At 40.2% G+C, this 12,864-nt stretch overlaps 1 protein-coding gene across 6 annotated transcripts in view; it reads left to right on the forward strand.

The window, feature by feature from the left end:
• Positions 1-12,864, forward strand: part of LOC124545068 (DNA-binding protein Ets97D-like) — a 69,261-nt gene that overhangs the window by 39,916 nt on the left and 16,481 nt on the right. For all 6 annotated transcript variants that reach the window (XM_047123866.1, XM_047123867.1, XM_047123869.1 and 3 more), the window contains 2 exons: positions 4,568-4,747; positions 4,905-5,128. In XM_047123866.1, coding sequence (XP_046979822.1) covers positions 4,568-4,747; positions 4,905-5,128 — 404 coding nt within the window. The remainder of the gene's footprint in view (positions 1-4,567; positions 4,748-4,904; positions 5,129-12,864) is intronic.

Here is a 12,864-nt window from a genome sequence, read left to right on the forward strand (position 1 = left end):
TCAAATGAGACACCACTGAGATATGTCAGTGTGGGCCACTTTGCAGTCTTTTTATAGGGATATTAAGGATCAGTGGCTTAATGGGATATTCTGGTTGACCGTATCTTACGTAGCCCATTTGCAGTACTAAATGCCACTGCCTTCTTTCCAGAGATCGCACCTAACAACTCACATATAGCTGAAGATTAGTCATATTATTATTTAGACAGGTTCATTCCGATATAGCAGTTGAATTGTGTGCAGTGAATGGTATTCGTGCTTCAGATATTATCTTGCAAATGTAATTATGTGAGCTCAATCAAAGATTCTCTCTATCAGTGCATTTTGTTTACTGTGCTAACCAAGGATTACTGTTAACACCAAGACCAGCAAGTGCAGCTATGTCTGGCTGCCACATTGAAAAATTCTCAAGCCTAGCAAATGATTATTCATGCAATTTATGATCACTTTAGTTACTTCCTGAATAATAAAACTGATTACTTTTCATTGATAATGTCTATCAGGTCCTTAAGCTTTGAAAATATTCAAGATTTGACAGTGTGTTACAAATTTTCATGATTTCACGGAGTCAAGAGATTCTACACCACTTTCCCATGACAGTGTAATAGAATTTTAATTTCCATTAAGAAAAAAAGATCATTCTTATCCAGATCTTCAAACACTTATCAGTGAACATAAATTGGATTCTGTATTTTCTAAAATAATGAATTCCAGAAACACTTTTATCTTCTTTTCTGAGTAACATATGCCATAGCATCTAAGGGAAGCTTCCAGCATCTTCTTCAGGCTCTGTGAAGGCTACATGTGGTGACGTCACCATTTTGTGCAAGCCTTGAAGATCCCTTTGGATGCTGCCTAGCAGCAGTACCCCTCACAAAACATAAGAAACAAACAAATGCACACATCTGTAGGTTTCCAAAAATTAAAATAATATGCATAAACATTTTCTCTGTTTATATAATACTTAAAATTAACAAACGCGGATGGATACTTACCACATGTCATTGCTATTATAACTGATACAGTAAAAAGCCCTGTATCATCACACTATGTAAACCTGAAAATGTGTTGAATAATGTAGAAAGTGTGTTCTATCCTGGGAAACATGTGGACTTTGGCATATGTCCATATGAAGTTTCTTGCGTCAGATGATTGTGCCTGTCATATCCCTGAATAGTGACCATTCTTCCTGGGACACCCTGTATAATGAAGGATGGGAGACTGCATGTAATGGGTTGAGGGTGTTGATCTACGTAGGCATTTTTTAAGAAGGATTGAGAGGCAATGCTGGAAGTCAGAAATTCCTGGAAGGTTTGGGGAGGGTGATTTTGAGGAAGAGGAGGTGGGTTCCGCTGTGACGGAGAACGGAACTGTTCCAGGCAGGGTTCAATTTGGATAGTGTCTTGGGGAGTTGGATCACTAGGGGTAGGATTAGGATCATTTTTCTTTGTGGCAAAGTGATACTTCCAGCAGAGAGTACGAGTGTAGGGCAGTAAATCTTTGACGAGGGCTGTTTGGTTGAATCTGGGAGTGGGGCTGAAGGTAAGACACCAACCACTTTCTCGAACACCTGGAATCCTTACCCAATCCGTTACCCCCGGAAACCATCCTTGTAACCACTGATACCACTTCCTTATACACAAATATCCCGCACGTCCAGGGCCTCGCTGCGATGGAGCACTTCCTTTCACGCCGATCACCTGCCACCCTACCTAAAACCTCTTTTCTCATTACCTTAGCCAGCTTCGTCCTGACCCACAACTTCTTCACTTTCGAAGGCCAGACATACCAACAATTAAAGGGAACAGCCATGGGTACCAGGATGGCCCCCTCGTACGCCAACCTGTTCATGGGTCGCTTGGAGGAAGCCTTCTTGGTTACCCAGGCCTGCCAACCCAAAGTTTGGTACAGATTTATTGATGACATCTTCATGATCTGGACTCACAGTGAAGAAGAACTCCAGAATTTCCTCTCCAACCTCAACTCCTTTGGTTCCATCAGATTCACCTGGTCCTACTCCAAATCCCATGCCACTTTCCTCGACATTGACCTCCAACTGTCCAATGGCCAGCTTCACACATCCATCCACATCAAACCCACCAACAAGCAACAATACCTCCACTATGACAGCTGCCACCCATTCCATATCAAATGGTCCCTTCCCTACAGCTTAGGTCTTCGTGGCAAACGAATCTGCTTCAGTCCTGAATCCCTGAACCATTACATCAACAACCTGAAAACAGCTTTCGCATCCTGCAACTACCCTCCCAACCTGGTACAGAAGCAAATAACCAGAGCCACTACCTCATCCCCTCAAACTCAGAACCTCCCACAGAAGAACCCCAAAAGTGCCCCACTTGTGACAGGATACTTTCCAGGACTGGATCAGACTCTGAATGTGGCTCTCCAGCAGGGATACGACTTCCTCAAATCCTGCCCTGAAATGAGATCCATCCTTCATGAAATCCTCCCCACTCCACCAAGAGTGTCTTTCTGCCGTCCACCTAACCTTCGTAACCTCTTAGTTCATCCCTATGAAATCCCCAAACCATCTTCCCTACCCTCTGACTCCTACCCTTGTAACCGCCCCCGGTGTAAAACCTGTCCCATGCACCCTCCCACCACCACCTACTCCAGTCCTGTAACCCGGAAGGTCTACACGATCAAAGGCAGAACCAACGTGTGAAAGCACCCACGTGATCTACCAACTGACCTGCCTACACTGTGACGCATTCTATGTGGGAATGACCAGCAACAAACTGTCCATTCGCATGAATGGACACAGGCAGACAGTGTTTGTTGGTAATGAGGATCACCCTGTGGCTAAACATGCCTTGGTGCACGGCCAGCACATCTTGGCACAGTGTTACACCGTCCGGCTTATCTGGATACTTCCCACTAACACCAACCTATCCGAACTCCGGAGATGGGAACTTGCTCTTCAATATATCCTCTCTTCCCGTTATCCACCAGGCCTCAATCTCCGCTAATTTCAAGTTGCCGCCACTCATACCTCACCTGTCATTCAACAACATCTTTGCCTCTGCACTTCCGCCTCGACTGACATCTCTGCCCAAACTCTTTACCTCTGTATATGTCTGCTTGTGTCTGTATATGTGTGGATGGATATGTGTGTGTGTGTGTGTGCGCGCAAGTGTATACCCGTCCTTTTTCCCCCTAAGGTAAGTCTTTCCGCTCCCGGGATTGGAATGACTCCTTAACCTCTCCCTTAAAACCCAAATCCTTTCGTTTTTCCCTCTCCTTCCCTCTTTCCTGATGAGGCAACCGTTGGTTGCGAAAGCTAGAATTTTGTGTGTATGTTTGTGTTTGTTTGTGTGTCTATCGACCTGCCAGCGCTTTCGTTTGGTAAGTCACAACATCTTTGTTTTTAGATATACGTATATATATTTTTACATTGTGTTTCTCTTATATTTTTTCCTCATCTTCATCACTGGCAAACACTGTATATTGAACTGTCACTGTTTCACTGTTTACAAGCTGTAAAAACAAACATGGCTGTCTGAACATGGCTCTAGGACTGACTCAAACTTTCATTGCCACTGATGCTTCCATCTGTTATTTCTGAAAGCTATTGGCAGAGGTTCTCTCATGGCGTAAGTGGGAATAGCAGCAGTCACGGAACAGAATCTACTGCAAGGTATTAATATGAAATGAATTAGGTGTTTGGCAATAATAGGAGGGAACATCAGTGAGTATGAAAGTTTCAATCAGTCATGAAGATGTGCTCATATAGCCTAAAAGTTCAGGCAACTGCTCATCATAGATAAGCAAGGAATCTTGTTTTGAGTTGCTACATATTCATTACATTGAGGTTAAAGATATCTGAACAGTTTACACTGATATCTTTTCGTTTCAGTGCATTTGATTAATTCTGTATGATATATTCAGTGAAACTGGTATGTCTCATGTGAATTAGATAGGTTGAATTTTGGATTACAATGTTATTGCTTCCTGTATATAATGGTATTCCACTTCATATCCTCAGACCAGGCAGTGTCCAGACATGTGTGTTTTGATGATGACTTCACTTTGGCTGAACTTGAAATCCCGCTCTCTGATCACTGCCATGCTTGTTCTCAGGAAGAGCTTCAAACAGAACATCCACAATGAATTAGCTTAGATAAATACAAAATAACTGACCAGCTATTACTTACTGATTTATGCTAGTTGTAAGTCACCTATCTTACCACTCGAAATGAAACTGTTTTGGGCAAACTCCTGAATTAAACATTTCAAACACAGTCTAGTGTTCCAGTCTATCGTACTTCTTGCACTGACTGGGATGGCACAGTTAGTGATTGCTTCGTTATCCCCTTTAGTCTCAAGAGAAGCCTGACCCACATAGAAAACTATAAAGGTTATTCTGTCCTGCAAATGCAAATTTTTAGCGATTGCAAAAGAAAGATGTTGGCGAATGCAAAAGAAAGATATTGGTGACTGAATTCTAGAAATTTTTGTTGTGTTATTAAAGCCTTGAGAAGTGTTGCATTGGAATTTAGTATAAATATGTGTTGTTAATGCCTAGAAACATTTTGTTTTTCCCCAGTGGTGATGCAGAAATCTCAGTCAGATCCCTCATCGCCCTCTGTCACACCACCTCCAGTTATTGCCCGAGGCAGACCAACTCGCATTCAGCAGAGACTTGGAAAATTGCCACGTGTTGTCGGTCTCCCGCTTAGTGTTGTTGAAGCCAGTGGAACACTCATAGGATGTGGGAATCGTACAGGTAGGTTTCCATCAATTTCCTCACAAGTTTCAAGATAATTTACGAAAATGGGTTATATGTTGCCTGAAAATTTTATTGTATTTTTAATCTCATTGGCAATTAAGCATAATGTAACAAGTGTTTGCATTCCTGAAAATGTTGTTTGATATTTTTGTAGGCAATAATGGCCAGATACAACTCTGGCAATTCCTTCTGGAACTTCTGACTGACAAGGAGCATGTTGAAGTGATCCAGTGGGAAGGGACAGAGGGTGAATTTAAACTTACTAATCCAGAAATGGTTGCCCAGCTGTGGGGAGAGCGAAAGAACAAGCCAACAATGAACTACGAGAAACTTTCTCGTGCCCTCCGTTATTATTATGATGGTGATATGATTGCCAAAGTGAGTAGTTTGGATTATACTAATGCTCTCTGTAGCACACTTTTATTATAGCACTGGGAGACTTTGGTATGGGTTATTGTTTATGGTCTTCCTGAAGGTATCACAGTGACATACTCCTCGTAGAACAACTGACAAGGGAACTTTTCATGTTGAAACACACTTCAGTTATTTTTTCTTCACTGTTAACCATTTCTGAAAACATTGCTGAGATGAACTGGAAATTACTCACAACAATTTATGAAATGAGATTTTTTGCCTGGCCTCTTCTGTTAAAATTGCTTAGCGTGCAGTCCTAAAATCTCACAAGAGACATTGTAGTACTCACTTGTCACGGTTTCTGCTGGTTTGCACAGTGAGTGCTGAATTACTCATTGAAAGTAACTAAACATTTGCAGAGGATACGATTTATATTTTATTCATTAAGTGTTTTCCAAATTGTTTAGAAATATTTTACATTTTAAATGTTTGGATAATAAGTTGCTATCTCTTTAATCTAAGAATAGATGATCAATGCAGCTAGCTGCTATCTCTGTATAATGTCTTGTCTGTATAGATGTGTATCTGTTGTCTTTAAGATCCCTTCACCTTCACACATAAGTCTATAAAGTAAAGTAAGGCCCTCCCAGTTCTTGGCTGATCCGTATAAGACAGCTGAAAAATTAGACTAATGGAGGATTATTAGTATTATCTCTATTTTCATTCGCTCTTTCTCTTTCTCTCCTTTATCTATGTATAGTTTTTAATATAAGATTTCATTACGTGATAAAAAGAGTCACCCAAATAGAATCTTTGGTGGAGTCCTTCGTCTTGGGAATCAGCGGCTGGCTTGCTGTAAGAGATGTTGACATTTATTATTACTCTTAAACACTGCAATCAGTCTAGAGAATCAATAGTTTGGACAATTTGTTCCTTTTACGAAAGATTGCGAATTCCAGATGTGTACGAAGCCTTTTTGGACGATTTAATGCAGACTCAGTGATTGCTGGCTCTCTTCGACACAGCTGAAACTTCCCCACTAATTACAGGGCCAACGTGATCAACAAATGATTCAGAAAAAAAACTCATTCGTTCATTCACTCCAGAACAAAAAAGTCACAAACCTTATTTATGGAGAAAATCGCGTATTAAATCCATCTCCATTACATGTCCAGATCTCCGGTGATTCCACGCCTTAATTATTTTCCTTTTACAATCTCTTTCTCTTCAAAACAGACCGCCAACGACACAAATGTTAATTGGCTCACTTTAGCGAGAAGAAAAGCAGAATATGTGTCTCTCAGAAACACGTTAATCCCTCAACGGATACTCCAGAAGCTGTCCTAGTTACCACTCTAACAACCATGGAGAATGCATATATGCATCTGTTATTTCAAAGAATAAACGCACTAGAAAATACTTTGGCGTCGGCGAGCTGTCGCCGCATATTTTATGAGAAAATCAGATCAGATAACTTTTCCAAAGTGAATGAATGTGGATGGTTTGATTGAAAATGGATAATTGGTGTGTGGTAGAGGGTATTTGCTGTGGTGATATTTCAATGCCCCTCGCAGCGAGCGAAGTTTGTGAGCCTAATTTTGATTTACCTAACACACTTCGCGAGCTATCTATTAGTGTGGGTAACCCGAAAGTGATGAGTGTCAGTCCTCCGACTGAAAAAAAAAAATTATGTTTAAGACAGACGAAGAAAAGAAACATTGAAAACAGAAGAAAAGAGGAGACAGGTACCGCAGCTGTATTGCTTTTACGTGTATCAAGGTGTTATGTCTGCTGTGCACAACCAAGGAAGATGATCTTTCATGAAACTATTATCAGGGTCTACCCATTCGGGGACTTTCTTAAGCAGGGAAACCATGGAAAACCTCTTAAGCGTAGACCCCCAGCCTACGGTACATAGAAGATAGGAAAACCTACAGAAGAAAAAAAAATAATTTTGAAATTGATCTCTAAAGGAAAGATAGGGATAGATTTATATAACGATTTGGAGAAGAGTGATTTGTGCCTCTTGCTAAAAAAATTTTACAATCAATAACTAGAGTTTTTTTACAATCTTTTTCTCAGGACAATATCTTGCGGTGCTGAAACTCCCCCGGATCTTGCATGTCCCCGACATCCACATTTGTAGTCGGTCTTCTACGCGGCCCACAATGGGAAGAGTAGAAGGGACAGGGATACCAGATTTTACATGCAACATTCATTCCAAAAGAATTAGCAATGACTGAAAAGGAAACTCTTCCTGTAAAAGAACTGGTTAGGTTGCACCGTCCAAGATTCTCCTTTTTGAAAACAAAATCCCTATGGCTTCATGCATCCTTTTTCTTACAATGTACTGCAAGGAATTTAGCCATTGACTTAAGATTTCCATTTATCCATTGACTAATGCTGTTGCCGAAAACATCATAATATTTACTCTAGTTTGAATTTTCTTTTTGACTTCGCATCACCACTTGTGCTTGTAAATCCAAAAATTCTGACACATTTTCTGTCAGTGATTTATTCTTCGTAATTTAAAGGATTCATGCAACTTGCAGTAGATTTTGGATTCAAATCATCGAATAATGGAAAGTGTGGTTCATTTTATACAAAGACATAATCCATCATTTCCTTGAAAAGTCATATCATTTATCTATACTCATAAAAATTTTATCCTAAATACATATATTTCTCCGCTTGAGTGCTGTAATGTAAAAGTTATTAGTAGTGAGGAATGTGGATTCACTTCTTTCATTTATTCTCTGATTTATCCGGCATTCATACATGCACATAGATGGAAATGGATTTTCAAACAAACTTCCAAAGTGAACAAGACCCATTAAATAACTACTAATTCTATGAATATTAATTTCTTTTGACATTCAACAATAAATCAAGAACTCTTAACGTCTAATTATGACACTTTTTTTGAAGTTCAACATCAATCAGTTTCCCCTCGCATTTGATGCGAGTCTCTTACAAAGCATATCTGTGTCGTCTATATCGATTCTAACTCTCGCACCTACGTCAATTGTTTTGCGCAGGAAATTATCTTTGCGGCATTAACCGTCACTCATGATTCACTACTTAACCGCAAAACTTCACTTCACACGTTTACACATCTAAGCGTGCACTTGAAATTATATATGAACATTCACTGGGAACCTCTTTTGATTATGCAGCGTCATTTTCGGGAAATATTTCTTTCTTCTTGAAGGTCATTCAGATCCTTTATACTTCTTGATGACATTAGCAATGCTAAAGTTCTATGTTTACCCAAACACAGGTGAAGCCTATCTCCACTATCTTCTTTGCAGCACTCGATAGTTATAGTTAGTCACTATTTCTACAATCTGTGTCACTGATTAATTATTTCAGTTTAAAGTTTTCTAACACTAAACACACACAGTTTATTGTTATGTTTTTACGAGCGTTCATCTCTGTCACTCGCAACACCATTCATTCCTATCTTCTAATCTTCATTAAATTTTTTCAAGTCGTTATGGGAAAATAACCCTTTAATTTTGTTAGATCCCGGGTGTGCTAACAGATAAGCCCCAGGGTTCGGAATTTGTAGAATGATGTATGGGCCAGTATACTAACAACTCCCATTTCTTTATACTCTTCTTTATTAAGGATGATTTGGTATGTCTTTTGACTAGTACCTTCTCTCCGACATGGTACGCCTGTACTCTCTTGATTAATTTGTCATATTATTGTTTTCTCTGATCAGCCTTTTGCGTCATATTTATGATGGCTTGTCTTATTTTTTCTTCCCAAGGTATCTCAGTTTCCTGAGTTTTGGGCATATGTTCAGTCCAGAAGTTTTCTTCTTTTGCCTCAAACATCAATTCATGAGGTGTATAACCAGTGGAGGAGTGGGGCATGTTGTTGTATATCTGCTCAAATTCTTCCACATAATTTGCCCATGCAGTCTGCTTATTATGGCAATCGGTCCTCATAAAGCGATTGAACTCTCTAAAAGTTCTCTCAACCAAATTGCCTTGTGGGTGGTAAAATGATGTTAGTATGTGTTTCACACCGACTTGAGACAAAGCCTGTTTCCATCGGAGTCCCGTGAATATCTTAGCATTGTCTGTTATTATCGCCTTAGGTATACCAACATGTGGAAGATAATCTCTTGTCAGTCTTATTACAATTACTTTGGCTGTAGCCGCCTTTATCGGGTATAGCTTTACGTATTTCGTACGCACATAAAGAAATGCCAACACACATCTAACACCTCCTCTTGAAGTAGGTAACGGTCCACACAGATTGCACGAAATTAATTCTTTTGGTTCTCGGACTAATATAGAGCATAATGGGTGCTTACTCCCTTTTGAATCTGGCTTTGCTTTTTGACAGATTATGCATTTCTTCAAGACCTCATGCACTCTGCACTTTATGTTGGGAAAATAACAGTACACACTTATCTTGTCTGCACATTTTGTCGCACTGAAATGTCCCCAGGTTAAGTGGGTGAACCATACGAGTTTCTCTATTTGCGCATCAGGTATACAAACACACCAACGTACTTTGTTTGGCCTTCCACAGCGGAAAAATAATATGCCATTTACCAGCTTGTAATAATTTGCCATCTGATCCGAAGGTTGCTGTTGTAACCTTTGAATGACACTTCCCCATTGAGCATCTCTTGTCTGTAACTGTGCTATACGCACACACAAATTGACGTAGTACATCTTATATGGATTTTCGTGCAGCAGCAATACAGGGAATTCTGAGTTATTATTTACTTCAATTTCTTTAGTCAAACCCTGTGGTGACCTTGATAGAGTGTCAGCAATAATGTTTTGCTGTCCTGAGACATGCATGATCTTAAATTGGTATTGTTGCAGAGCGAGAGTCCATCTAGCCAGTCTGGGGTGTAACAGTTTACACATTTGTAAAAACGTTAATGATTGATGATCGCAATATACGACAGTCTTTGACCCATATAGATAATAATGAAATTTTTTAAATCCCCAGATGGCCGCAAGAGCCTCTAATTCTGTCATCGTGTAAGATCATTCAAAGTTGGACAAAACACGACTAGCAAACGCTATAGGACAGAACGTGAGTTATCCATTTATCTTGCGTACTTGGAAAAGGCACGCTCCAATACCCACATTCGAAGAATCTGTTGACAAGTAAAATTCTTCTTGCATGTCTGGATGGTACAAAAGCGGTGCATTTACTAATTGCTTCTTTATCGCTTCGAATGCTTCTTGACACTCTAATGTCCAGAGCCAGGGCACATCCTTCTTCAACCGACTATTTAGAGCTGCTGCATTCATCGCCTGATTTGTTATGAATCTTCTAAAAAATGAGGCAAGGCCCATAAACCCTTTTAATTGCCTGCTATTCATGGGTGTTGGAAACTTACTAATTGCAATTAGCTTCTCCTTGCTTGGTAAAATTCCCTTTGTGTCAATTATATGCCCCAGGAACTTGATTCTGTTTACTGCAAAATGGGATTTCTGTAGGTTAGCAGTTATTCCCGTGGTTTTGAACACGTCCCAACACTCGGTTCAGTAAGGTAATATGCTCCTCCCAAGTTTTTGATGCAATAAGCAAATCATCAACAAACACTGTTATACTGCTTCTGAGTTCTGGGCCTAGTGCATAATCTAGAGCTGCTATAAAGATTTCAGCGCTAATGTTAAGTCCGAAAGGAACTACGGTGAATTGGTAGCTTCTTCCGGAATAAATGAAAGCCGTATACTTCCTTGATGACTCATCCAGCTTGACTTGCCAATAAGAGCTCCACAAATCAATGCTCGTCAAATATTTGACATCCTGGAACCGTTGTATAAGTTCGTCTATGTTTTCCGGATGTGTTCTCACTGGAATTATAATTTTATTTATTTCTCTGGCGTTGAGTACCAGTCTAACAGTCCCATTTGCTTTTGGCACGACTAACAATGGGGAGCAGTATGGGCTTGTAGAGGGTTAGATCAAACCCCATTTCAACATGCGATCTATTTCCTTTTGAACTTGAGCCTTTAACCTCCAGGGAACAGGATAGAAAGTTCTACAATACGTTTCATGTGGCTTAACGTAGAGATGGCATATGTATCCCTTAATAACTCCTGGCCTTTCATCAAAAACGTTTTCATACATTAATAATAAGTCACTGAGCTGCTTCTTCTGATCTTCGATAATGCAGTCGTATTCATTTAACTTTTCAAACACTAATTGACCGAAATCTTCTTTGATGTGGAACTCATTAATTACGTGCTGTTTAGAATTTTGGGCCGTCCTGATTACTTGCACACTGATCCCACAATTATATTTCCTCGTAAGGCCTTTTTTTTCAACAACTCCAACTCAATTCCTTGTTTATTAACATTCAACCAAATTTTTCCTGTTTTGAAATCTATTCTGCATCCATATTGACGTAGGCTGTCGACTCCGATAATGCGATCTACCACCAAATTTTTCACAACAAGGAATGTGCTTAATATTGCTACCTTTCTGAATTCCACACCAAGTAGTGACTGCACCTTTACATTAGCTGATCGAGCCCCAACGGCGCCTATTGTTCTGCAATTTTGAACTGGAAAGACTGGTACTCGTCATATATTTCTGATCCTGTTGAATACTGCCTCCGAAATAACATTTGTGGTTGCAGCTGTGTCTAAAACCGCCACTATAGGTACGGTCTCCATAATGACTTGCACTTCAGCTACTGTCACCTGTTCCTTATCCTCATCTTGCGGTTCTAAGTCCTCGGTCAGTTCATCTGCCAGTAATCGTCCATCATTATACGTTAGCATGGGTACACATATCCTGTTGCCCCTCAACCAATTGTTGACCACTCCTCCGGGGCACGAGTGGGTCCTTACGAGTTTGTTGGATTTTGATTTGTCTGCTGGTTGACATCATCCGTCACTTCGGTAATTACCGGTTGCTTCGGAGATGTCCGTCCCCACTGATGTTGGCTATTAGAATTCATTCCTCCCGGTTGATTCCAATTTCTATTATTCTTATTATTCCAGGCTTGGGGTCTGAAATTTCTTTCGTTACCCCACACGGGGTTGTATCTTTTCCCGTTCCTGTTGTTCCTTGAATAGCCCCTCGCAAGACCATTGCCGAGATTACTATTGAGATTTTGAAAGGTTCCTCCATTATTTAACGATCTCTGTTCATTCCTTCTAAGTGTCGATTGATCGCCATTGGTATAACCCATACTTCCACCTTGCCTACTGTTTGGCAGAGGTTCTATCGCCCTATATTGGAATCTGTTATTACGGGCTTTCTGGTTGTTCTCTTCGATAATATCTATATGGTCTAACGTCGTGAGGAACGACTCCAAGTCTTTGTCGTTGCCGTAAATCAATTGATTCCGGATGCTAGTTGGTAGTCTTGCCTTAAGTATGTTTATTATGTCTGGCAAGGGCATAGGTCTGTCCCAGTATCTCGTTTTATTTATATATTTTTCGAAATACCTTCTAAGGCTTCCTTTTGAAAAGGAGAAAGGCTCTGGGTAGAGCACCTCCTGCCTTAGGCGTTCCTGTACCCCGTCTGACCAGAACTTTGATAAAAACGCCTTCTCAAAATCGTCATATGTTGGGCAAACAGAAGTCATGTCCGAGGCCCAGATCGCCCCCGAACCTGGTATATATCCTGTAACAAAACTGATCTTCTGCCACTCCGACCAATTTCTGGGTGGCACTCCTCTGAAACTTCGAATAAAAACAATTGGATGGACCCCCCCTTTTGTCAGGGTTAAAAATCTGGAATTGCCAATGCTTTATCATTTTTTC

The sequence above is a fragment of the Schistocerca americana genome, chromosome 8 (assembly GCF_021461395.2).
Source record: "Schistocerca americana isolate TAMUIC-IGC-003095 chromosome 8, iqSchAmer2.1, whole genome shotgun sequence".
In the NCBI taxonomy this organism is placed as follows: domain Eukaryota; kingdom Metazoa; phylum Arthropoda; class Insecta; order Orthoptera; family Acrididae; genus Schistocerca; species Schistocerca americana.